The 25,506-nt window shown below is 37.0% G+C and overlaps 5 protein-coding genes, 1 long non-coding RNA gene and 1 pseudogene across 6 annotated transcripts in view; 3 read left to right on the top strand and 4 right to left on the bottom strand.

Annotated features, from left to right (window-relative positions):
- LOC104745546 (ABC transporter C family member 3) overlaps positions 1-259 on the top strand; it is a gene marked incomplete in the record, with an annotated part of 7,486 nt that extends 7,227 nt beyond the window's left edge. Inside the window, 1 exon segment of the mRNA XM_019236646.1 lies at positions 7-259. Within this exon segment, the coding sequence (XP_019092191.1) occupies positions 7-28 (22 nt within the window).
- Positions 395-4,381, top strand: LOC104745541 (putative DUF21 domain-containing protein At3g13070, chloroplastic). Its single transcript, XM_010466807.2, has 14 exons — positions 395-1,242; positions 1,328-1,425; positions 1,513-1,606; positions 1,760-1,837; positions 1,999-2,102; positions 2,255-2,336; positions 2,415-2,554; positions 2,637-2,715; positions 2,818-2,881; positions 3,049-3,140; positions 3,235-3,300; positions 3,436-3,552; positions 3,723-3,902; positions 3,984-4,381. Exons 1-14 carry the CDS (start codon positions 676-678, stop codon positions 4,203-4,205), a joined length of 1,983 nt encoding a protein of 660 aa, XP_010465109.1. The 5' UTR covers positions 395-675; the 3' UTR covers positions 4,206-4,381.
- On the bottom strand, positions 4,557-8,320 carry LOC104745539 (protein STRUBBELIG-RECEPTOR FAMILY 4). Its single transcript, XM_010466805.2, has 15 exons — positions 8,118-8,320; positions 7,859-7,991; positions 7,703-7,774; positions 7,532-7,597; positions 7,377-7,448; positions 7,225-7,296; positions 7,080-7,151; positions 6,921-6,989; positions 6,768-6,833; positions 6,085-6,682; positions 5,722-5,993; positions 5,518-5,638; positions 5,294-5,430; positions 5,047-5,203; positions 4,557-4,947 (listed from the first exon to the last, which is right to left on the bottom strand). The coding sequence occupies exons 1-15, from the start codon at positions 8,209-8,211 to the stop codon at positions 4,885-4,887; spliced, it is 2,064 nt and encodes a 687-aa protein (XP_010465107.1). The 5' UTR covers positions 8,212-8,320; the 3' UTR covers positions 4,557-4,884.
- Positions 8,445-11,199, bottom strand: LOC104745540. Its single transcript, XM_010466806.1, has 7 exons — positions 10,782-11,199; positions 10,437-10,581; positions 10,090-10,350; positions 9,778-9,859; positions 9,435-9,631; positions 9,017-9,284; positions 8,445-8,581 (listed from the first exon to the last, which is right to left on the bottom strand). Exons 1-7 carry the CDS (start codon positions 11,180-11,182, stop codon positions 8,517-8,519), a joined length of 1,419 nt encoding a protein of 472 aa, XP_010465108.1. The 5' UTR covers positions 11,183-11,199; the 3' UTR covers positions 8,445-8,516.
- On the bottom strand, positions 11,881-15,460 carry LOC104745538. The gene is made up of 8 exons (XM_010466804.2): positions 15,257-15,460; positions 14,762-14,799; positions 14,486-14,663; positions 14,186-14,262; positions 13,628-14,101; positions 12,963-13,514; positions 12,646-12,858; positions 11,881-12,560 (listed from the first exon to the last, which is right to left on the bottom strand). Exons 1-8 carry the CDS (start codon positions 15,294-15,296, stop codon positions 12,216-12,218), a joined length of 1,917 nt encoding a protein of 638 aa, XP_010465106.1. The 5' UTR covers positions 15,297-15,460; the 3' UTR covers positions 11,881-12,215.
- Positions 20,254-22,093, bottom strand: LOC104745537. The gene is made up of 3 exons (XR_760759.1): positions 21,819-22,093; positions 20,978-21,130; positions 20,254-20,532 (listed from the first exon to the last, which is right to left on the bottom strand). It is a non-coding gene; the product is annotated as an uncharacterized LOC104745537 (long non-coding RNA).
- LOC104748164 lies at positions 22,366-25,440 on the top strand (annotated as a pseudogene).

Below are 25,506 nucleotides of genomic sequence, written 5' to 3'. Positions count from 1 at the left end.
AACAAGATCTAGTTCCAGTTTCGAGTGAAGCTAGAAACGTTTATTTTCTTGGTGATGATGACGATGAAAAACAAAAGCATTAGGACGTCTGAATCTGGTTCAACTGCTTCACTAGCTGGATTCTGATTCACTTATTTTAGTCTTGTTAAGAGGTCTCTTTTTTGTTCGTTGCTACTTTAGCTTGTAATGATATGATTCGACATCGCTACATTTAAATTAATAAAAAGATGTTCATTTCATAAACGTTGAAAAACAAACCGGGTTCGTTAATTGAATCACGATCTCGGGTCTACGAACAAACCGGGACGGTTCAGTAAGCTCTTTTTGCGTGGTTGCCTGGTAGGTGGATGCGACAGGGGTATTAATGTCATTTAACCATATCTGCCTGCCACTTGCAGTCGAGTTTGACGGAGGAAAGGCTGCGCCTTTTTGCTCCGCAACATCACCATTTTCGGCTTTTCGCTGCCGGAGGGGGTCTCCCCATTTTTAAGCTATGAACCCTAGTTCTCATTCTCAAACTCACCATTTTGTTTTGACTAAACAGATAACTATCCTTTTAGTGTACCAATCTTAGACGCTTCTGAGTTTAAAGCAGGAGCCGTCTTATCTTTCCTCATACTTCAGCTCGGGGCTTCTATTTTTGTTTTTGTTTTTTGTTTTATCAATAAGATTCTTATGACGGGAATGGCACTTGAGTTATCTGTTCTGGGTCGATCTGTCATTGACACAAAAGCTTTAAACTTGAAGAGATATGGTCAAAAATCGAAGCTTTCAGGAAGACTTCTCCCGAGAGCTGAGCTGCACTGCCCTGTGGTCTTGAGTTCGTCTAGAAACTCCAATTTGAGTTTTAGATTCCGACGAAGTTGTGAATTTAGCTACAGAAGTCGCTTTATGCTGTTTAGCTCGAGTCAGTGTCACGAGGGTAGTCAACAGAACTCCGATTCTGGCGAGAAGGAGCTGGAGTCGATTAAGGTTTTGTTGAAACGTGGAATTGTTCTAGGAGCTGTAGTGTGTGGAGTTTTCTTGTATCGATGCCCAAAAGTTTTAGCATCGGCTGGTGTTGTGGAAGCAGGATATGAGGTGTTTGGTCAGAGTGTAGTCTTGTTTAAGAATGCTTTGCCAAAAATTTACCAGGTTCTTAAGGTTCTTAGAGAGCAAGGTCTTATATTGGCTGCGTTGCTCAGTCTCTCTGCATTTTTCTCTATGGCTGAGACCTCCATTACCACTTTGTGGCCGTGGAAGGTAATTTCATATCGTTTTTTTTTTCTAATTTTGTTTGATCTGATTGTGTTTGAAATATTGCTGTTTTATGTTTGGTTCATCTCAGGTGCGTGAGTTGGCTGAGAAAGAACCAGAGAATGGTGTATTCAGAATGCTCCGGAGTGATGTTACCAGATTCTTGACGACAATACTTATTGGAACAACGTACTACCTTTTTTTCTATATGCAATTTGTATTTAGAGGATTGCTTTAAATTTTGTCTCTTATCTTAGGTCTTGTGGTTGGTCTTAGTGTTGTGAATATTGCGGCAACTGCCCTGGTCACTGAAGCAGCAACAGCTATATTTGGGGAAGCTGGTGTTAGTGCAGCCACTGGATTGATGACAGTAAGTATAGATTTTTCAACACTTTTACCATACCTGTTAACTTTCAAATTCTTTTCTTTGGTTCAGTACAATGCCTCTTTTGTTTCTGTACAAATATTCTTTGATCAGTATTGTTGCTTCCTAAGGATTTGTCATTCTTGAATTACTGTATAGGTGGCTATTTTACTCTTGACTGAGATTACTCCAAAAAGTGTTGCTGTCCACAATGCTCAAGAAGTTGCAAGGCTTGTGGTAAGTTTATACTAATTGGCATTGGTTCACTTAATATATGTGGATACTCATTGGCTTTGCTCACTGTGACCATTCTGATAGGAAATAGCTTTATTGTTCAAATATCTCATATGTGGGTAGTAAAAAGGAATACATGATTTATGTTGTCTGACTGTGCATAGGTCAGGCCAGTGGCGTGGCTTTCCTTAGTATTATATCCTGTGGGAAGAATTGTCACATATCTGTCAATGGGAATACTGAAAATTCTTGGTTTGAAAGGACGGAGGTATGCATCAGCCTAGACTTGTTTTAGTATCTCTTATAGTTTTTGGCATGCTTGAAAAGAATACTTGATTCGATTTTACTGGATTGTCATGCCTTATTCCTTGTTAAAATTTAGCGAATCTTAGTCATAATCTCTTGGCTTTATTTTCTCAGCGAACCATATGTTACTGAAGATGAGTTGAAACTGATGCTACGAGGTGCAGAATTAAGTGGCGCCATTGAAGAAGAGGAGCAGGTATGAGTTTTGTAATATATTAGTCTTTAAGTTTAAAATTTATACATACTTATGTTTATCCTAATGATTGCTCTGCAGGATATGATTGAAAATGTGCTGGAGATAAAGGATACCCATGTCCGAGAGGTGATGACTCCTCTTGTTGATGTAGTTGCTATTGACGCCAGTGGCAGTCTAGTTGATTTCCATAGTATGTGGGTGACCCATCAGTACTCAAGGTAAATAAATTTCCGAAGCCTTCTTTTTCTTTTTGAAGCCATTTCCCTTGGGACTACTCATCACGCTCATGTTTTCTTGCAGGGTGCCTGTTTTTGAGCAGCGTATAGATAACATCGTGGGAATCGCATATGCTATGGATCTCCTAGATTATGTTCAAAAGGTTTGACGGTTTCATTTTCTGTTACTTCTTTCCAGTATTTCTTGGGGTTTCTTTCTGTTAGTCGTGTTGTTTAGAATGATTTATCTTGTCTTGATTTTGAAGGGTGATCTACTAGAAAGTACTTCTGTAGGGGACATGGCACATAAACCTGCATACTTCGTCCCTGGTAATAATCAATGTGTTTGTTTGCTTTTGCATTTGATACCGAGCCCCTAGGCATTTTATTGCTTCGGATTTCTCCATTCCGATTAAATTATTATTCTTATATTACCGACATTAAACACTAATGCTTCACAGAGAAGAAAATCTAATGATATATGTTACACTTGGCAGATTCAATGTCTGTTTGGAATCTTCTTAGAGAATTTCGCATAAGAAAGGTTCACATGGCAGTTGTCCTTAACGAATATGGTGGAACCATTGGAGTATGTGCTGCTCCTCTTTGATCTCTTCTTTTATACTTCTCTACTTTCTCTTATACAAGTAGTTGATCTTTCTCCCATTAATTTGCTTCTGCAGATAGTAACTCTTGAAGATGTGGTCGAAGAGATTGTTGGTGAAATATTTGATGAAAATGATTCAAAAGTAAATGTCCTAGTTTCAATTCTTTTACTAGACCTGTTAATAAGATTAACCTATCTTACATAACTTATTTGCCCATTGGTGAGGCTCTATTCCATTACTTAATTTCTGGTCTCCATGATTTTGGCTCATCAATAGGAGGAGATTCAGAAGAAAACAGGGTATATTGTTATGAGAGATGAGGGGATATATGATGTTGATGCTAATACCTCGATTGACCAGCTATCTGAAGAACTGAATATGAAAATGCCAGAGGTAATTTAATTTTCAGCAGTGTCTTTGATACCCCTTTATTGCGTCACTTTGGAAACAGAACAACATCTTTAAGGTTACTTGTAGGTAGACAAACTTTTATTTTGGCCCTCTGAATATGTTATGTCTCTTTAAAAGTTGAAACCCACAATGTTTGTTCATTTGGGAAGCAGGGCATTCAGTACGAAACAGTCTCAGGATTTGTGTGCGAGGCCTTCGGGTATATCCCAAAAACTGGAGAAAGTGTAAAGGTTGTTCTTGAAAAGGAAAGCTGGGAAGAGGATAATGAAGAAGAGGAAGGTAAACAGGAGAGGCAAGAGCCAAAGGAAAAGCACCAAATTTATAGAGTAGAGGTATTGAGTGACTCATTATCATATCTGACACAAATCAACCTTTAATGTTTTGAACTAATCAAGGTCTTTTTCCGTGAGCAGATACTAGCAGGAAATGCAAGAAAAGTTAGTGCTGTCCGCTTTGAAAGAGTGAACGATATGGATCAAGTGTCGGAGGCAAAAGATGTAAAAAGCATGGTTCCTAAATTTGTAAGGAAATGGAGTAGCGAAGAGGATGATGGGAACTTGTCTGATGAAGACCAACCCGAGAATGCTGTCTTAGATGAACATGTATTGGCTGATAATAGCAAGAAACAGCAATGACACTGAGACACAGTTCCATTTTTTCCTTTTAAGCTGCATTTTTTCTCAATTCTTCTTTGAAAAGGAAAGAAGTAAAGCTCACAAATACAGGAAGCTTTCTTCTTAGCTTAATGTAATAATCAGAATGGATAAAAATAAGAAATTCATGTTAGGTAATAATACCTATACAAGAAAAAGAACCCACAAACGAATCAGGAGATATATGAGACTAGTGATTAGGCTACATTTAATTTTTAATTTCTGTTTAAGAACAGATGAGAGATGATGACTCTGTTTCCGAAAACAGAGCTTTCTGCTTGATTTCTATTCACAGCTTCCCTGGATTTGATTTGTGTGTTTGTAGATGATGAATTGTATGCAAGAAAGCGTGTTATATGTCTTATGTATTGTTCTATGATACTGCTAATTTTCTTTTTCCTTTTCTCAATGATTAAAAGATTAATCTAAATGTTAAGACATGATATGAAACAAAAACCCAAACACTAGAATCTCTGTTCTCTCTTTTCCTCCACCATCTTTACCACCTATGTCTCTCTATACAAACCTGAATCCAATAGCTTTTTGAGTTCCTACTCGAGTTGGCTCAGAAGTTTCTCTGGTTTTAGCCTCAAATCTCCAAAAGAGTTATTCTTCTTCCTTAAATACATTCAAGCACATCAATATAACTTGAGGCAGTAGACTACACTAGCCTCTTCAGTGCCTCCACCACATTTGACACTGGCGGCCGAAGCCCAGGCTCCGTCTGAAAAAAAAAGTAATAACAATCCAACTCTCACAAACCTTTAACCTTAAAACTTTAAATGAACATAATAACACAGTCGAGAATCAACAATGAGCCTACCATTACGCAGATTGACACTATATCCGCAAATGCTGATACAGACTCTGGAGCGTAGAGTCCGCACAGCGCGGGATCCGCCATTTCCACCAGACTGTCCATGTCTTTAAGTTGTGGCTTTGCCCAACGAACTAGAGACTGTTCTGGTTTTGGCCTATCACTGTAGTTCAGAGGCAAGCAAAAAAACCGTTTCAGATACACTTGTATAGTTTTGAGAGTTATATCGAATATTACTGTTTGATCACTGAACCTGTCATAAGGCGTTCGACCAGTTAGCAGCTCCAGCATCACCACACCAAAGCTGTAAACATCACTCTTTAGTGTGTAAGCCGAGGGATCTGCGCATTCTGGAGCATTGTATCCAACTCCAAGATTCTGACTTGTGCGCTGCAAATTTCAAGAAAGAAACATTTAAAACTACAGATTGGAAACAACTCTGTATCTCTTTAAGTACTAATTTTCAAAGAGGCTCACGTGGTGAAAGTTTGCCAAGCCGTAGTCTGAGAGGTGAGGATTTAGCTCACTGTCGAGTAAAATGTTCGATGACTTGATGTTCTTGTGAACTAGCGGAGGCGAGCATGTTTCATGAAGGTACCTGACAAAAGAAAGTTTCTTGTCAGCAAATAAAAGGAAAAATTAGAACAGCTAATATATAGCTAAAATGATTTAACTAATTACTCTATAGCTTGCGCAGTTCCAAGAGCGATTCGGATTCTGGTGTTCCAAGTTAATGGTTTGCTAAAATCATCAGAGAGGTGAAGGAATCTGTGAAGTGATCCACTTGTGAAATACGTATAAACAAGCATATTCCTTCCTTGTTCTGAACAATAACCAACGAGTTCTGCCATATTCGGGTGGTGAATACTCGAGATACTCGACACTATGTGTGAAAACTCTTCCGGATTTGCTTTCCCTAACAGTGAAGAATCAATCTCTTTGACTGCAAATTTCTGTTAAATTAAGAAAGAGAACAAGAAAGTGATCTAAACGAAGTTTCTTGAAAAGAATAGGTGAAAAGTGAAATGAAAGAAGAACACAAACCCTTCCATCCTGATATTTAGCTTTGTAAACACGTCCAATGGTTCCTTCACCAAGAAGGCGATTCGGTGAGAAACCAGATGCGGAGTTCTGCAAATCCGTTAGCGTAAACGCTTTCACACCCCGCGTGTCAGGGGATTCTTCAAGGTTGGAGAAACGATCTGGAGTTGCAACGACTTGAGTAGAAGGTATGAGATGAAAAGTAGGAGAATTCTTGAAACTGACAGAAGAAGTTCTTTTAACAGAAGCCTTTGTCTCAATTGATGTGTTGGAATCAACCGTCTTCTGTCCTCTGAAGTCATCCATATTATCGAACTGAAGCATCTGAGAGGGTTGTGGTGTGAAGAGTGGCTTGCTTCGGTTGGTTCCTCCTTTCTCTTCGTCAAAAAAGTGAGAAGAAAGCTGAGCGTTCTTTCTTCGAGTTAACAATGCAATCACTCCTGCAAAGAGAATGAGTCCACCAATACAAGACACCGCTATTATGAGTCCAGTGATCAGAGTCTTGCTCATTCCTCCACCGCCTCCTGAGTTTCTGTCTATGTGACGGGTTCCGGGAGGTGGTGAGGGAGCTCTACTGCTTGACCACTTGTTTCCTCCAGTTCTAGCCAAAGAAATTGAAGAAAAAAAAATCAATGCTTTTGCATCTTTTAATTGTTTTCAAAGAGATAATGAGAGATAAAACTTACTCAAGATTTCCAATGTTCTTTAGCTCATTTGGGATCCAACCAGTAAATTGATTGTTTGCAACGTTTCTGTCATCGCAAGATTCATAAACAACATTATGAAAGGAAGATCTAATTTCAAGGATAGAAACTCTGTGTAGCCTTCAAAATACTTACACATCATCAATCTGAGGGAGGTCCCTGAGAGCATTTATAGAGCCTTTGAATTGGTTGTCTTGCAAGTGCCTGAAAGTAGACAGTTATAGATGGTAATGTGAGTAACAAAACAAAGGAGTTAGAATTTAACAACTACTTAAAAGTGCATTCTTCTCTTACAGTGTTTTAAGGCCTGTTAGATTGGCAAAACTCTGCGGTAGTTTTCCCGTGAGTTGATTGGAAGACAGATCACTGCAAAACATATACTTGATGAAGTTTATGACATTCGACCAAATTAGCTGTAAGATAAACGCATATGGCTTACATTGTTTCAAGCTTTGGAAGCTTCTGAAACATATCGCTCAGTTCACCATTGAGGTTGTTACGACCAAGGTTTCTGAGCAAATCAAAACAAGAACGGGTATGAAGAAAACACTGATATGGGAAAAGAAAATGCAAAGGGTCTTCTTGGCTTACAGGTAAGTGAGGTCGTTCATGAGAGATACCGAGTATGGCACATTACCGTTGAAGTCATTCTCAGAGCCATCTCTGCATTATTTAAGTAAAGCTCAACACACCGAAACTGTGTAGTAAAGATCAATATCATGGCATTATAAATGGAAGATACTTACAGGTAAGTAAGCTTATCAGGAAGCTGGTAGGGTAAGTTTCCGTTAAGATTGTTCTTGCTTACATCACTGTTACATTGACAAAACAGAACATGTAGCTTCTTAATATCAACCTGAACCTGATCAAGAAGTAAAGATTAAGAAAATGTATTGAAAAAGTGGGAAAATTCTCACAGGTAAGTGAGTGATTTCAAGTTTCCAAGCTGATAACCTAAAGATCCACTGAGTCCACGTCCAGATACTTTTCTACAAAAAACAAAATTAAACCAAATAAAGATCAGAATCTGTGAAGCCAAAACCATTGAAGGGATAGGAGAGGAAGTATCAAACATTTCAGTAACCGATGAGCCCTTGCAAGTAATGCCATCCCATGAGTCACCACAAGGATCGCCTCCGCTCGAAGACCAGCCATTGAGTTTTGATGGAGAGTTCATGCTCTTAAAGGCGTCATTAAGAGCCGATACTACAAAAATCCATAGAAGATCAGGCAGGAATAACGTTGAGCCAAAGATGAAATTTTATAACCATGGACCTCTCTTATTTCAAGATCGGATCACAACTATTTGAATGATTGAATAACAACACTCACCGTCTTGGCTATCGGTTTTTGCAAGAACAAGAGAGGTGAAGATTCCGAAACAAGCAATGAAGAAAAGTATTACCAGCTGCAGATTGGGCGCCATGATTGGCACTTTTGATCTCAGAAATGAAAATCTGTGAAAATGTAAAAGAGATGATCCAAAGAGAAACCCAGGGCTGGTTCCGGGTTTCCTTGGGGGCAAAGGAAACACACGAAAACCGAAGGAGAGGAAAGAAAGATGAAGGTCATGAAAGAAGAAAACTAATTTGGAAATGGTGTGGCAGTAACCAAAAATGGCAAATTCAGTTTCTTCAGTTTTTTTTTTCTTCCTTTTTCTTTTCTTTTTTGAATGACGTTATTGAGTGAAAGGGCGTATAAATCTGGACGTGTGAATAGAGAAATGTACAGCTAAAAATGAAGCAGACAGCGAAACATTAGGAGAGAGACCACAACTGTGTCCAAGTCCGATCTAACTGCAAAACACACATAAACAAAGTTTGTTTCAACGTATATTCAAACATACGTGTGAACCATCAAAACAAACGAAAAGACACCATTTTGTTTCCCGCAGAAACTGGGAGAAATAACATTCAATTTGTCTGGAATTTGGTAAGAAAAAACAAGATCTTGTCCGAATATATATTTTTCTTGGCCACATATCCTTAGGCTTGACTGTGTAAAATACAACTTTTTTACATTCACATTTAACCCATAAATATAGTCTTCCAGGAGATGTATACAAAACTTTGAAGACCCAGAGGTCATGAGATCAGAGCCATTGCAGAAATAGAAGATTTCTATGACAGTATTCACATATTTAATAGACACTCCCCCTATCACACAAGTTTAATCTAAGCTTAGAAGTTGCAGAGTTTCATCAAAACATATTCTATGCATGACTTAAATACCAGCATTTTGGGTGGTTTGGCTCAGTGGAGCTCCACGCTTTCTCATCTTCGACAAGAAGTAAGCAAGGGCAACCTTTGCACCTAAGGCGGAGTGACCACGAGACAGGCAGATTGCACCACCAACTGCACCGCCCACAAGTAATATACTGTTTGCTATCAGCTTCTTTGAAGGCTTTCTCAACAGTTTCTTCCGTTTGGCTCCTTCACTAGTAGTAGTAGTTCCCGAGTTTGTGATGCCACTTGTCTGACTTTCTAACTCCGATGGAATCTATGGGATAAGACAAGGGTGATGACCGCATATTCAGTTTCAGAAAACCAAATTTAAGATTTTACAAACACATATTTTGCAGGGCATAAACTTCCAGCACTAGACCAGAAATCTGAACTCAGATCAGATTAAAACCCACTAACATCTCACCTTTTTCATTAAGCTGACAGCAGATAAAGTTGGGCCTTTGGGTTGATGACTGGTTGCAATGAATTTACGAAGTGCATTTTCCATCTTACAAACGTAACTCCATATGCCTCTTGAGAAAGCAAGCTTTGCCATCTCAACATTTAATCCAGCATCTTCCTGGTGAAACATGTGTATCTCACAAGCGTTCCTGCCATGAACTGCAGCAAGTTTAAGTTATACATAGACAGTATGGAGGATGTAAAACCTTATACACCACTGATAAACCTTATACACCACTAATGAGACATCAAGAGAAGCTTTAACTGAAATATGGATGATGATAAAACTGACAAGAAATACTTGCCTTTCCTGATTCGCCAACCAGATCTGAAGTAACTTACACGTACATACTTCCTCTGTTGCGGCACCATATTGTGATCACATTCCTGATAATAACCAAAGAGCCAAAAACAGTAGGTCAAGTGCAATAACAGATAATATATGACATGGTCCAGGTCTGTGATGTCTAGCATATACGAGAAGTACTTAGCAAATTAAAGAGGAGTACATAGGTGCAAATGAATAATGTAAAAACAGGTAATTTAGAAATCATAGCTTCTAGTTAAGGTGAGTGCATAATTAGTTGTTTCAGTAGCATTGTTTTAGTTAATTATACCTTGATGAAACAGTAAAACTCATCGTTCCCCTCCCACAATCTCCAAGCTAATACATACTCTCTTGGTGTCAACAAGGGAAACTTTTTAATAGTGCGACCAATCTCAATTCCGCTACTACTGTCAACCTGCAATTGCTGATGCTCAACCACAGTTTTATCCCATTGTGTCCTGTACTCATTATCCATATAAAAGTCCCTCAAAACCTCCGGCGAGCAGTCCTCAAACACCGTAGTACTTAGGTACTTCATAGGACCACCATCCTAAAAGAAACCAAAAAAATCAACTCAGTTATCAGAGAAAACAGAATCTTACTAGACACTCAAAGGTTGAAGCTTTCGCTATTTACTTTTGGTTTGCAGCATTTAGCAGTGTATGACACGCGAGGGTTGCTTTTCTGAATAACATCTTCCCAAATCTCACCATCTTCGTTTCTTTCCCCCAATTTCTCAATCAGTCCCTTTAGATCTTCATCAGAAACAAGTGTCGAGATTCTGCAAAAACAATATAGTCCATAAATGAAATAAGATCATAGACGATTACAAACTCAAATCATACAAAGGCACACAGTAAAGGAGAAGATACTAAAGTTTATAAATTTACTCAGCAGAAAGAAAAAAAGGAACCAAATTGTGAAAGTCCTAACACAGAACAAGAGATGACAAAAAAGATTAAAAAAAAAAAAACCCTTTACCTTGATTGGGAGTTCTGAGATTGAGAAATCGAGACGGCTGGGGAAGAAGAAGAGGCGTGACTAAAGAAACGAAATTTCCGGGAAACGAGAACTTGGTAGAGAAGAATGAAGACAAGAGCGAGTACGGTAGCCGAGCAATAACAAAAGCCTCCATCAGCATCATCAGCTCGCCGGAAAAATTTATCGGAAGAGGAGATAAACTGAGAAAACGTCGATAAGGTATCGCCACTATTCATCGTTTTTTCCTGAGTAAAACCCTTACTGGAGATGAGATCGGTTCGTCCTATCAAATGGGCTTTAAGACGTTTGTATATATTCGCGCGTGGACTAGGACTAGGACTAGGATTAGGACTAGTCTGGTTCTTGTTGCTGAGTGACAAAGACAACAAACCAATCCTCATGGGTTCGAGAATATGACCTCTTCTTAACTTTTGTTCTCTTTTTTTTTTTCTTTTTGGCCCTTTTTATGTTTTAGTTGTTACAATTTAGCCCCTTTTATTTTTAATGTTTAATTTGGGCCCTCTTGTGTGAACCAATGGCTACTTCTTCCAAACCATTTTTGTTTACAAAAAAACGTAAGTAGATCAGATCTGTCTATGTGATATGCACCGCAGGTTTAGACCCGATTAGATCTAGAAACAGGGCAAAATAGACTAATAAGTAAATTACATAGACACACACGTTTGTTAAATAAATTAATGAAACAATTTTATTTGTTTCTCACTAATGGATAATATTAAATACAAGTGAGCCCTTAGCCACATTATGTTAGTGATCCACATCTTCACAGATCTGAATCTGCTTTGCTTGTAGAAAGGGTCATGAATATACTGATTTGGCATGAGTGTGAACCACACAATCCCTTAATTCCTTTTGATGACAATTTCTCAATTTTTAAGTTCAATAAAGAATTATGAAATAATAATGGATAAGGCATTGAATGACTTTCTTGTCACCTTCACATTCACAACCAGACTCCCCTAATCTAAAAGATATGTGTAGGGGAAAAAAAAGACCACAAAGAAACAAAATTTGGAGATGTGGAAAGCTGAGAGCTTTGAATATGATTGATAGGTGTAATCTGCAATTTTATTCATAATAAGAAAAAAACTGCCTGCAAAGATAAATGAGGCATTTCCTTTACAAGAGCAACATTATATTGTCTTTCGTACATTATCTTCATCTTCTTCTTCTAATCAAACCCAGAAGAGTGAGGGGTATTATATAGAAAACATTGAAAAGAGGGAAATGAATCAAATTTTAGCTAAAGACCCTGGAAGCAGAAAAGGGCGAAAAAAAGAAGCTTACTTTACACAAAAACCAGACCCGGTCAGACGTAAAACTTTCATTTGAATACCTTCTTAGAACAAACAAAATATCATATATTATGGAATTGAAAACATAAGTCTTTTGCTAATTCATGTCTTTTACTTACTAGTTGGATTGACCGGAAGAGACTGCTGCTGTTGCTGTAATTGCATCTGGAGATGAACTGGCCTTGCTTGCTTCTTTGCTCCCCTCGTCCAAGCGGACAACTTGTGCAAAACTTTTGGACATGTTCTTGATGAACTCTGTTGGCAATGCAGCAGATGCAGGTTTATGTTCTGTTTCTCCTGCTACTACTAGTCCTGCCGATGGCAAGCTTGGCTGTCTTCTTGCCTTCCTGTCCTGTATAATTTTCTCCCGCTCTTCATAAAACCCGAAATCATCCAAGATTGACGTGTCAGCATCGTAGTTCTTGAAGATCTTCAGCATCTCGATGCCCTGTTCCAGTTTTACCTGCAGTTTTTGGTTGTGGTTATTATTGTGTGGTTTAAAAAGAGGTATCTTATGGACAAGAAAGCTTGAAAATGGTACTACTTACTTCTTGGGTGTCTCGACTATTAGTCACAGGCTTGTTGTCATTGTTTTCCAATATAATGTGGCGGAACTGACTGTTTGGAACATCTTTGATGATGTGCCACTTCACTGGGAACTGTCCACTCCATTTGTCTTGTTGCCAGTAATCAACGCTCTTCTCAAAGTCAACAGGTCCAACCATCTCCGCTACACCACAGAACTGAGAACTCGCATTTACCTGAAATCACAACCCCATAAATAATCTGCAGTAAGAAGAAGAGAACTGGATAACCAACTCTTTTGAATTCATTTTTTTCACTTGATCAAGGATTAGACACGTACAGAGAACAGAAGAAACACTGGGCAGGGTTCTTTCTCATCCTTGGCCTCACGATAAGCAGCGTCAAGCTTTTTGTTGCCATTAGGGGTGCTAGCCCAAACATTGTATTTAATGCTCTTGTGAACATTGTCTTCACTGTAAGACTTGATGATGAACAACTTGGCGTTATCGTAGTCGGTGATAAAATCGGAACTGTTGTTGGATTCCTCGTGTTCCGTTGCACTGCCTTTGGTATTTTTCTTAGAATCAGCAGCAGAATCAAGCTCCTCTGAGACCTGAGTCTTGGGCTTTGAAGCCCTTGGTCCTCGATTTTGCTCGTTCAGGATATCAAAGGTACCATTATAACCGCCACCACCCAGAGATAGATCGCTAACCCTTCCACGCCCTCTAGTGTTGTCAACCCCGATCCAGCCTTGGTTTCCCATACCCACATTAGAAATTAGTCTAGTTCCATAGTTAGAGCCTTGGCCACGACCACCACTATGCATGTAACCTCTGTTATAGGAGTTTGAACCAGATCCAAAACCGTAAAATGATCTTTGTCGCTGTGATCCCTGACAAATTAAAAGAACAGTATCCACTTTCAACATATAGTCCAATATACAACCATTGATAGACCAATGATATCTATGTGTTAGATAAGAATAACAAAGATAAGTGAACTAACCATGGGAACGTTCTGGCCAAATGATCCAAATGAGCCAAGTGGCTGAGGAGATAAAGCTGGTGAAATCGAAGAAGAATGTCTGTGCATATCAGAAGGCTTGGACCAATCTGACCATATCCCCCCGTCAAAACCTTGCTGCCATTCAGGAAAACCAAGGTTTGGCTGGTTTCCATTAAACGGTCCAATGGGATGAGGATGGTAGGAGGGGCGTGGTCCAATGTTATCACCTTGTTGGTCAACACCGACAAGGCTGGTGAGCTCGGGCTGAGTTGGAGAAGTAATATATTGCATGCTAGGAGGAACTACCTGCTGGTAATACGGCGATGCCCCCGAAAACGGAAACTGCTGTGGCGAATACAACTGCCCCTCTGAAGGTAAGGGACTTGCAGCAGGGGAATATGGCCCATATGGCATTTGAGGGTTATATCCGTATCCCGTTTGGTAGACTAGAGAAGCATTCTCATTGAAGCCAACCTGATTATATCAGAGAAATAATAGTGAACAATTTGACATGTCCTAAAGAAGAAATCTGAAAAAAAGATGGTAAGGTGTACATACAGGAGATGTGATGTCCAACCCTTCAACATTAACATACGAAGAATATTCGTCCCATTCGCCAGAGGGGTTTTCATAACCTAGCTCCCCAACATAGAAAGTAATCTGGATTAGCTTCAAAACGACCCATACTCAGTTCAAGAACTACAGAACTAACTCATGTGTACAGGAAGGCATATATATACTACTCTCTCTTTTCATTGCCTCTAGTATTTATGAAACATCAAAACCAATACACAAAGTCCAAACTCTATGACCTCAGAAGAGAGATACAGACTGAAAATACATGAATCACAAACCAACCTCTATAGTAAAAGCCTTGTGCTTGAGGAGAGAGGATGCTGCTAGGTAAGTGTCCGGCAAAATCACCTGATAAACCATAAGGTCCAGTCAGTGGAGCAACTTTTGCTGGATGAACTACAACAGCAGCTTCCTGAGAGGACTTAAAAGAGGCTGATGTCTCGTTGTTTGCCGGAACAGGCTGCAAAACGAAACAAGGGTTCAAAGATTTGAAGTTATGTTCTCGGTGAATCTTCAATCGGATGGAAATAATAACCAGAGACCACTCAGACAAACTACCTGCTCCTTCATGATGTCCAGACTAGCAGGTTGCTCCTCTGTGTTTCATGCATAACCGGTAAACACAAATAAGTTGGTGGAATCATTCATGAACAAGATCAAGATCGGCAAAAATAAACAAAAGCAGATCCTAATGCAAAAAAATCCAAAATTTGAACTTAAGGAACACTAAAAAATCAAAGAGCTTGGATCCCAGATCCTAACAGAAAGGAGATCGAGATTCTCCAAACTTAAACACTTGCAATTCAATTACGCTACTAGTGAATTCATGAGACCACTACAAAAAAATTTGAAAAAGCAAAAGTAGTAATTCTAAATCCAAACCCAAATCAACGAAACCTAACCTAACAGATAAATATCAATCCGATGTCAGAGGATTTGGACACGAAACCCACTAAGAATTTGAGAAAAAGGAAAGGAAGAGATCAAACGTAAAGGAATCAAATTTAGAAGAGAATATGAAAAATTGAGAGAAGGGTCAGTAAGTGACGTTACCAGAAGTAAGATCTGAGGTGTGTGATTGAGTCGTTGCCATGAATCTGATCGAAAGGGGTCAAGAATAAGGATCTGATTCAAAAAAAAACAAAAACAGAAAAAAAAAAAACTGGAAAAACAGAATCTTTATATGTAGGGAAGGACACAGGATCTTTCCATATATGTATAAATACGTCGTAAGCAATAAGGCCAATACGTAAGTGGTGGTGTTATAGAGAGATTACATTACAGTAAAATAAATAAAGTTTACAAGTTTGTGTTTTTTTTTTGTTTCTATCTGTTTTGATTTTGAAAGAACCACCAAAAAGGAACTTTGTTGCCCTTAATGAGAAGTTTTTTACCTTATTTAATTATTTGTTGTAAAGCGCAAAGTGTTTTACAACATAGATAGAAAAGATAGAAAAGAGCATTGCTTCTTTTTTTAGTGAGAGACCTCTTTTGTGGGAAAAATGGAAATTACGATGATCTCTTTCTTTTCTTTTTGTTGTGCCTTTTCTCTCTCTGTAATTGTTTCCCTTGGAGACTCCGAGAATCTTTTATTTTCCTTCTACTTTTTATTTATTTACTTTACTTATGTTATGTATCTCTTAATTAATCATATTAGATCAAATGCTGGATTTTTTTCTTGTTAATTAACATAATCTGTGATCCTAAATACTATACTGGATCGAGTGACTAAATAATATTTTAATCAGTTTATAGATCCATCCATCCATTTACATTTATGCCCCCCCAACCAAAAAAAAAAAGCTAATTCACACACTAAGATAATATAAAATATAAAAAATAGAGGTAGCGAACCAAATTTCAAATAACTTGAGAACGGTAGACAAATTTTATACCTACAGTATATTATAATCCAAACCAAATAAACCAAATTATATCAAATAATCCAGACCAAATAAACCGAATTATATACTAAGATTCCCCGTGTTTCCAATGTAAGGGCGGATTGTCTTGCTTGTTTTTCAAAATCTTTATTTTCTGAAAGATTAATTTTAAATTTTGAATTTAATTTTGAAAGATGAATTTGTGCTAGTTTTAGAATTTTAGAGATGGTGTGCTAAGTTTGGAAAAATACTTATTTTGATGATATTTTTAAGAATCTCCCTAAGTTTTAGTATGTATATTGTCATTTTAAATTACAATTTTATCTTTAAAATAATAATTTATCTATTTATTTAAGTTAACAAACAAAATTAAAAGAAAAATTCAAGCGAAGAACATGGAAATAACAATTAAACAAGGTATTATTTATCCAAATAAAAAAATAAGGAATTTTTAAGTTTTTTTTCTAAAACAAACGTTTCTTCTTTTTTTTAGTGAGAGAGACCTCTTTTGTGGGAAATTGGAAATAACAATGATTTCTTTCTTAGGGGGTGTTATTGAATAATGGATTTTAAAAGAATTTAATGTATTTTGAAATCCAGCGTTATTCAATTTGGTATTTGAAAAAATACATTAAAATTTGCTGTTATTGGATTTAACATTTGTTGGATGATTTTAAATCACTTGTAAAATTGCTGTTATTCTATTTCCAATAGATTTTGTTTCACTTTAGATTTTAAAGTATTTTACATCCAAAACATGAACAAAGACAATCCTAACAATTTTTAAGTATTTCATCTCTCACACTTCTCATAAGTATCTCTCCCGATCGATAACATCTAGTCATTTCGTCATTGTCGTCATCATCGTTCTTGGTCTTCGTCGTCATCATCGTCTTCGTCTTCGTCGTCATCATCGTCAGTCATCACCGTCGTCATCATCGTCATCACCGTCATAACCGTCATCATCGTCATCACGTTCAGTTGAACTTGCCATCCTTAGTTCATCGACGGTATGGGAGATCATTGGAGCTCTGCATCAGTTCATCGACGGTATCATTTAAGAATACGTATAGATCATTGATTAAGAATACATATAGATCATTGGAGCTCTGCATCAACTTTAATATCAAGTATCATTTAACAATACGTATAGATCACTAGAGAGGAAGCACGTCGATCACGACTGTCCAATTTGCCATTCTTCCAGCTGGCACCATTTATGTGATCTTCACCATGCATAGGGACGAGAGGAAGCGTACGTCGATGTTCCACTTACAACACAATTTATAGATAAGTAATATTTTTTATTTACTTTCAAAATTAAAAAAAAAAAATCTATTAGTAGTGACTTTCAAATCCATCAGTTATGCTTTTCAAATCCACCTATAATGACATCAAATCTTCCTCTAATGCATTAGAAATCTATTGAACTTTAAAATCCACTAATAATTCAAATTCATTAAAAACCTCAATCCAATAACACCCCCTTAGTTTTGCCTTTTCTCTCTATGCATTGTTTCTTTTTTTTGGGAGACTCCGAGAATCTTAATTTTCATTCTTTTCTTATATTCATTTACTTACTTATGTTATTTATTTTTTAATAAATCACTAGGTATCCGTGCTATAACACAGAACAAAATATCTTTTTTTTTAATTTATAAAATGACTAAAATTATATTAATTTGGGTGTTATAGTATAAGTGCGCTATTTTCATGTAAATTAAAATATTTTAATCCTAAATGTATTTATTTTGGAATGGAAAATACGTTATGTCCCGTCTCTACCCATCCCCTCCTCCTGTCTCATCTCGTTTCGACTCATCCATCTCATCTCGTCTCGTATCCATCCGAATTTTTTTATCTTATGTTTGTTTTCTTTTAAATAATTATTTATTAGACAATCTTAATACAATTAAAATTGAAGTATATTTTGAAAATGTCTGAAATCACTCAAGATATTTATGAAATGTGCCATTACATGAATCTTAATACAAATTTTTTTCTGCATATCTTGTTATTCGAATTTTTACAAATGGACATGTATTTTAAAAATCATTTATAATTCATGTAACTAAACAGTAGGTCCACAATTTTCTTAAGTAGATCCATATTTTCTCTTGTTTCTTTTTTTATAGAACTGCATAGGGTATTTTTCTTTTTTTAAGTAATTGTGATAGAGATTCTCTAATGGAAAGTGATTTTGTCTAAAGTTGTTAGTCTGTTGCTTTTATTAGTTTAATATAGATTATATGATTAGTTTAATTATGAGTAAGTTATATGAGTTGCTTTAGTGGGATGGTCTTAGAAGAAGCAAAAGAAAAATTACGAATTAAAGAAGAAATAAAGAGAGAAAATAAAAATAAAAAATGGATAATACATCCCAAAAGCACGACAACTAAAGTTACAATATTGGCTCTCATTTTAAGACCATGGTGAGAAACCCTTATGGTTTCTTTCCATTAATGTAAGGGCTATATTAATCTGTACCCTAGTAGAATGAAAAATTAAATTTCTAACCTTTCTTATTTGTTTATTAATTCTCTCTCTTCTCCCTTCTTTTTCTAACCATATTTATCCCTCTATTTTTATATTAACTACCAAAATGCCACTAAACAAAAAACAATTTTAGATTTAGAATACTGGTGCCAGTGACACTGTTCATCCGGCAACATTATTCATAAACCGCTCAGTGACACTGTTCACGACACAGTTCATCAGACAATAGCATAAAATACTTTTTGATTTTAGTGTCTAATTACTTATTTAGCAAGCTAAATATTTTCATATCACGATAACTTTACACATTATGTATCAAATGCATACTTATCGATATAAAATTATGAATCAAAGTTTTCTATTATTAAAAATATGTATATATTAATTTAAATTAAAAAGAACTAGTATTTCTCTTACATAACTAACATGATAACAATTATAGTAACATGTTATTTAGAATGATAACGTGCTAACATATTAAATATTAAATATCAGGATACTATTTGTATTAACACACTAAAATAGTTGATATATGGGTTACATTTATATTAACATATAACTTATATAATGTTAACCCATAAATAATTGAAAACAAGGTTATATGTATGAGAGAAATTATTTATACATATTTATTTTATATGTTTAACAAAATAAAAATTGTATATCCTATAGTATTTGTGTGAATAACTATTTGATTAACTTGTTAACAATTGTAATATCATAAGTTATGCATGGTATCAGGTAAGTTATATATTAATTTGTTTGTATAATTTGTTCCTTATTTCGAACCCTCAAAACCGTCACCGGCCGCCACCGTCTACAATGTCACCGTGTAATCATCAACGCCACTGTATATTATAACCACCGTAACTGTCAATTTTCAGATTATTTTATCATATACAATAACCCCAATTTGGATGTAAGAAAAAATAATGGTCATCTCTTCTTCTCCGAACATACCATCACCAATATAATCATCACCATTCACCACCACCGTAGAAAAATAATATCTGTGTCACCGTCACCGTCACCGTCACCGTTAAGAACCCAGTTATCCAAAATATGAATCAACACCGTTTACAATTCCGCCTAAAAATAATATTACCACTGTTAAATTTGGGCTTATCTTGGGCTTCTAACTAAAAACCAATTGACAATTAGTAGATTGATCCTAACCCTTTATATATTAATTATAGTCTCCTCGAGATGATAACTCCATCTCGAACCGATCTCACTTGGACCGATAATAAACCCCTTCTTGGGCCCCCATTACTTGGGTTAACAAGAAGCATGTTCATATCCACTTTTATAAGTCCACCAGAATTTTTAACCTCGGGCTCTGATACCATGTTAAATTTGAGCTTATCTTGGACTTCTAACTAAAAACCAATTGACAATTAATAGATTGACCCTAACCCTTTATATATTAATTATAGTCTCTTTAAACTTTAGATGTGAGACTTGGATTGTATCCTAACAACCACTCTGATCTCGTTTTCTAATCTTGATCTACTCACTTTCGTATTTACGAAACTGAAAATTCCACTTTTTATTTTATTTTGTCATGTTGTGTTCTGAACTTTTGGATGGAATTAAACGTTTGACCGGAGATAGCGAAGAAGAGAGACAAAAGAAGAAGACATTTAAAATTTAAAATTAAATACATAAGGATAGTAGAGTAACTTTCTCATCTTTATTACTGTTGAAACAGTAGTCATTCTGCCCACCTAATTTTTCAATCTTCCATGGGTGCAGATTGCAATTTCCCTTAATGTAAGTATAAATTTTGAAAAAATAGAAGTTAAGACACCCTTAAGTTGTTCTTATATTTTTTCTCCTCCAATGGCAAAGGGTCTCTTAAAAACAAAGAAAATTCAATTTTTGAAAATTCAAATTTGTTTAACTCGTAATACAAGTTCACCACAAAGCAGCAAACCAACAAACCATCATCTGCAAACAGATAATTAAACACCCATAATGTTGCATTTAGGTTCAAAATAAGCAAAATGAAAGAGAGAGAGAGAGAGAGAGAGAGAGAGAGAGAGAGAGAGAGAGAGAGAGAGAGAGAGAGAGAGAGAGAGAGAGAGAGAGAGAGAGAGAGAGAGAGAGAGAGAGAGAGAGAGAGAGAGAGAGAGAGAGAGAGAGAGAGAGAGAGAGAGAGAGAGAGAGAGAGAGAGAGAGAGAGAGAGAGAGAGAGAGAGAGAGAGAGAGAGAGAGAGAGAGAGAGAGAGAGAGAGAGAGAGAGAGAGAGAGAGAGAGAGAGAGAGAGAGAGAGAGAGAGAGAGAGAGAGAGAGAGAGAGAGAGAGAGAGAGAGAGAGAGAGAGAGAGAGAGAGAGAGAGAGAGAGAGAGAGAGAGAGAGAGAGAGAGAGAGAGAGAGAGAGAAATGGCTTTACCTCGGATCTTGGGCACACCAAGCTTGTGACAGAGTAAATCGCAGAAGTGATTGCAACTTTTTGACAACAAATCATAAGCGTGTCCTTGCCATTCCCTGCTGAGCTCACGCAACAATTCTCACAAACTCATCAGAGATTCCAGTCAATAGTCATCTAAGAAGGCACAAGAAAATAACAAAAACCATGAACAACAACAATAATCCAATATTAATCACATCTACAGACCTAAGACATAGACTTGGATAACGTAAAGTCAAGCACTGGTAGTTTTGTTGATTTAGTACACACCAAATTGCTAACTCGACTAAATTGTCACAACTCAAATGGAAAAGTGACATATTTGTCCAAGTCAAAAGATCAATTAAAATAAATGTAAACCATCATTGATTTTGTCAAGATGGACACCAGTTCCATGAAAAAACAGCCAAAGAAGAAACCAAAGAGCAATATCAATGGCCAAGCAAACTGAAATCAACAGCCTTAGTCATCAAGCCACCAAATCTACGCTAATTGCGCTAACATCAAAGGACCCTAATTTTCCAAACAACAAATCCCAAATCACATAACCCTAATATTAATCACATCAAACAACCCCTAATTTATCAACAACTACAAACAAATTGAGGTAGAACAAACCTAATCACAGTAATTAATAACCAATAATGCATCAACAATGCATCAATTCAAGCTTAAATTCATGATTACAAAACCAAAAAGTTAGTTTAACCTTAACTAAAGTCTTACAGCAGATAACTCAGAAATCTTCAATTGATCAACATCATATTAAAGATCTCCAGCAGCTTAACAATAGCAATTTATTGGATTCCTGAAATAAACTTACAACTTTAGATATTTGAACTGCTTGCATCTCCGGAATCTTCTTCAAACTAGAAATTCGATGAGAGAGAGAGATAGGAGGAAGAGAGCAGATGGAAATCCCAGGTTAGGTTCATAGCCATTACTCTTCCAATTTCATGACCCAGACGACAGATGACCGAAATCGCAGCATTTATTTTCGATTTCACCATCACCGACTGTCGTTCTTCCGAGTGAGAAAGAGAGAGAAAGTTGCGAGAAAGAAAGAAACGAGTAGTTTTCTTTTTTTCCCCAAAAAATATATAACCAATCAGAATTCTTACCATCTCTTAAATTAAGCCTGTTTCCAATTATAATTAAACTTTAACGTACGTATATAAAAACTATAGATTATATTCATGACTCGAGTTAATAATAGCAACGTGTGCACATCACGTGGAAGAAGAGTCAGAGATTTATAATAGGTTTTAGTTTTTGAAAATCTATATACAAGTTACGTGCATAAGGTTCCACAGAGATAATTTTCTAGGGTTACGCAGAAGAAAAAGAGGGAACGATTGACAATATATGCCATGGAGTTTACGAATCTCTACTTGGGTAACATGGTGGAATTGGATCAGATGTTGTATCTTACTAAGATTCCTGTTCTTTCCTATGAGATTTCCAATGACCTTCTATGTATAGAGGTAAGATGGTTAAAGAAGAAGAAGTATCGACTTCACATGGCTTTTAAAAGCATTAAGCAAATTACAATGCATTCAGCAAAGATTTTAGTACTTTCCGTAACTAAATCTCCTAAGATATTTGAAAAGGAGTACCCCGCAGAGGCTGCTTATTGGGTAAGATGTACCGATTTTACTTCACATTCTTGTATTGGTTAATCTTTTGCGTACTGTTTGCAGTTTCCTACGGAGTCCGATTTTCCTGATGAAGTACGTATGAGATGGAGCGAAAAATTCTCAGACCACGACCCATGCAGTTTTGAGTTACGATTGGGGAACCCTTATTCATCAAGGGCAAACAAGCTTGCTCCTGTTATTGATCCTCCCTCTGGAATCGATTTAACTTTCGAGACTTTGTTTAAACTGAATTCTTTGGTGCAGAATGGGACTCTCCTCGGTCCAGCTCTAAGTACAGATTTCTTTAAACTGGTCAACTCTACAGATATGAAATTTCTAGACGCATCATTTAGAAAACTTCGTCTTTCTGAATGTTATTGCTATGACCCTTTTGCTTGGCTCCTGCAAGAAAAACTGGATTGGGTAGACAATAAAGGGGTTGATGGACCATCCCTGGAAGACTTTTTCTATATCCACCAGGTGAAGGTGACACCAACAAAGGTCTATTTCAGAGGACCAGAGCTCAAAAATTCAAACCGTGTACTTAGACAATTTTCAAATCATATAAATAATTTTCTCTCAGTGTCCTTTGTTGATGAAGATTTTAATAAGCTTCGTTCCCTGGATCTGTGTGCACGGTCAAGGGCAACAACAAAACTATACGATAGGATTTACAGTGTTCTTCGGGATGGCGTTGTCATCAGTAATAAATTGTTCGAATTTTTAGCCTTCTCTAATAGCCAGTTGCGGGAAACTTCTCTTTGGATGTTCTCAGAAAGCGATGATGGGGTAACGTCAGCATCTATAAGAGATTGGATGGGTGATTTTCAGAGTATAAGGAATGTAGCGAAATACGCTGCAAGACTCGGCCAATCTTTTAGCTCCTCTGTAGAGACAGAGGATGTTACAACAGAGGAGATTGAATTAATTCCAGACGTCGAGATCATTTCTCCTACAGGTACACTCTATATATTTTCAGATGGAATCGGTAAGATATCTGCTGAATTTGCAGGGATTGTTGCAAAAAAATGTGGGGTAAATGATTTAGTACCATCTGTTTTTCAAATTCGTTATGCCGGTTATAAAGGTGTTGTATCTATTGATACAACCTTGTCAAAAAAGCTTTCTCTTAGGAACAGTATGAAAAAATACGACTCGAAATGCACTGGTCTTGATGTATTGGCGTGGAGCAAGTACCAACCATGTTATCTCAACAGACAGTTGATTACGCTGTTGTCTACTCTCGGAGTCAAAGATGAAGTCTTTCTAACGAAACAACGAGAAGTAGTGGAACAGTTCAGCTCACTCTTTACGAGTGATCCTATAGAGGCTCTTGATTCAGTGGCTCCGGGGTGGGATACAATAGTTCTCAGGGAACTGATATTGTCCGGTTATAAACCTGATACCGAACCGTTCCTGATGATGATGTTTCAATATTTTATAAAAAACAGATTCTTCGAACTACGTACAAAGTCAAGAATATTTATCCAACTTGGCAGAACGTTGATAGGTTGCCTAGACGAGACCCGTACACTAGAATACGGTCAAGTATTCGTTCAATGTTCGGATCCAACATCAGAGTCTAAGAGTTGCAGTATCATTGAAGGACCGGTCGTTGTTGCCAAGATGCCATGCTTGCATCCGGGGGACATCCGCGTTCTTCAATGTATCAATGTTCCAACTCTACATCATTTAGTAGATTGTGTTGTGTTTCCACAGAAAGGTTCAAGGTAGATATTTCTAATCGTGATTTTTTACAAGTTTTTGTGATTTTTTAATTTCTTTGTTAAAGTCCAGCACATTAACCGGACTCTGTTTTTTTTTAATAGGCCGCACCCGAATGAGTGTTCGGGCAGTGATTTGGATGGCGACACGTATTTTGTATCATGGGACATGGATTTAATACCTCCAGATACTTCTGACCCAATGGATTATACTCCAGAAGAAGCTAAAAATTTGGATCACGATGTTACAATTGAGGTAAAAAGAACTTCAAAACTCACAGCCATTTTAGGTAACTTCTTCTTTGCATTTGGAGACTGATGATTTTTTTCTATGTCTTTTCAGGAAATTAAGGATTATTTCACTGACTTCATTCTAGATGATACCCTGGGAACCATTGCAAACTCCCACCTCGTTCATGCTGATAGAGAAGAGGAGAAGGCCTTCAGTGAGAAATGCATCCAGCTCGCACTTTTGTTTTCAACTGCGGTTGACTCCCCAAAAACAGGTGTTAAAGTGCAGTTTCCTCGAGAGCTTTACGTCAAGGTTTATCCTGATTTCATGGAAAAACCTGGAAGTTCGTATGTGTCCACAAAAGCAATCGGGCAGCTGTTTAGAGAGATTCAAAACTTGCCTCCGCCGATCCCGATGAACTCCTCTACTGGTGATGCGGGCCATGCGGCCTTGGACTCTTTTGATGAAGACATGGTAGTCATTGGATTTAAGGACTATGTTGAAAATGCTATGCTTTACAAGGAAAGATACAGGTCCAAATTACGTCACCTCATGGATTTCTATGGAATTAAAACGGAGGCCGAGATACTTGCTCGCATTATGGAGCCGTTCACCAAGACAGGGGAGACTGTTGGAAGCGAGGTTCGTTCGTTGATAAAAGAAGTTTCTTCGTCGTGGTTCAAAGAATATGCAGAAGAAGAAGAAGCAAAAGCTGCTTCGGCATGGTATCACGTGACTTATAGCCCTAAGTACTGTGGAGTTGATGAATATTTGAGTTTTCCATGGTGCATTTACAATGTACTTCTGAGTATAAAGAAGAAAAATATGGAGAGTCGCAGCAGGGATCGCTGAATAAAAACTGAAACCAAGGTTTTATAACTTAAAGTTTACTTTGAGCTCCTTCTATAACTTAAAGTT

The sequence above is a fragment of the Camelina sativa genome, chromosome 15 (genome assembly GCF_000633955.1).
Source record: "Camelina sativa cultivar DH55 chromosome 15, Cs, whole genome shotgun sequence".
Classification (NCBI taxonomy): Eukaryota; Viridiplantae; Streptophyta; class Magnoliopsida; order Brassicales; family Brassicaceae; genus Camelina; species Camelina sativa.
The sequence above is the reverse complement of the archived record's forward strand: the minus strand, read 5'-3'. Positions and strand labels throughout refer to the sequence as shown.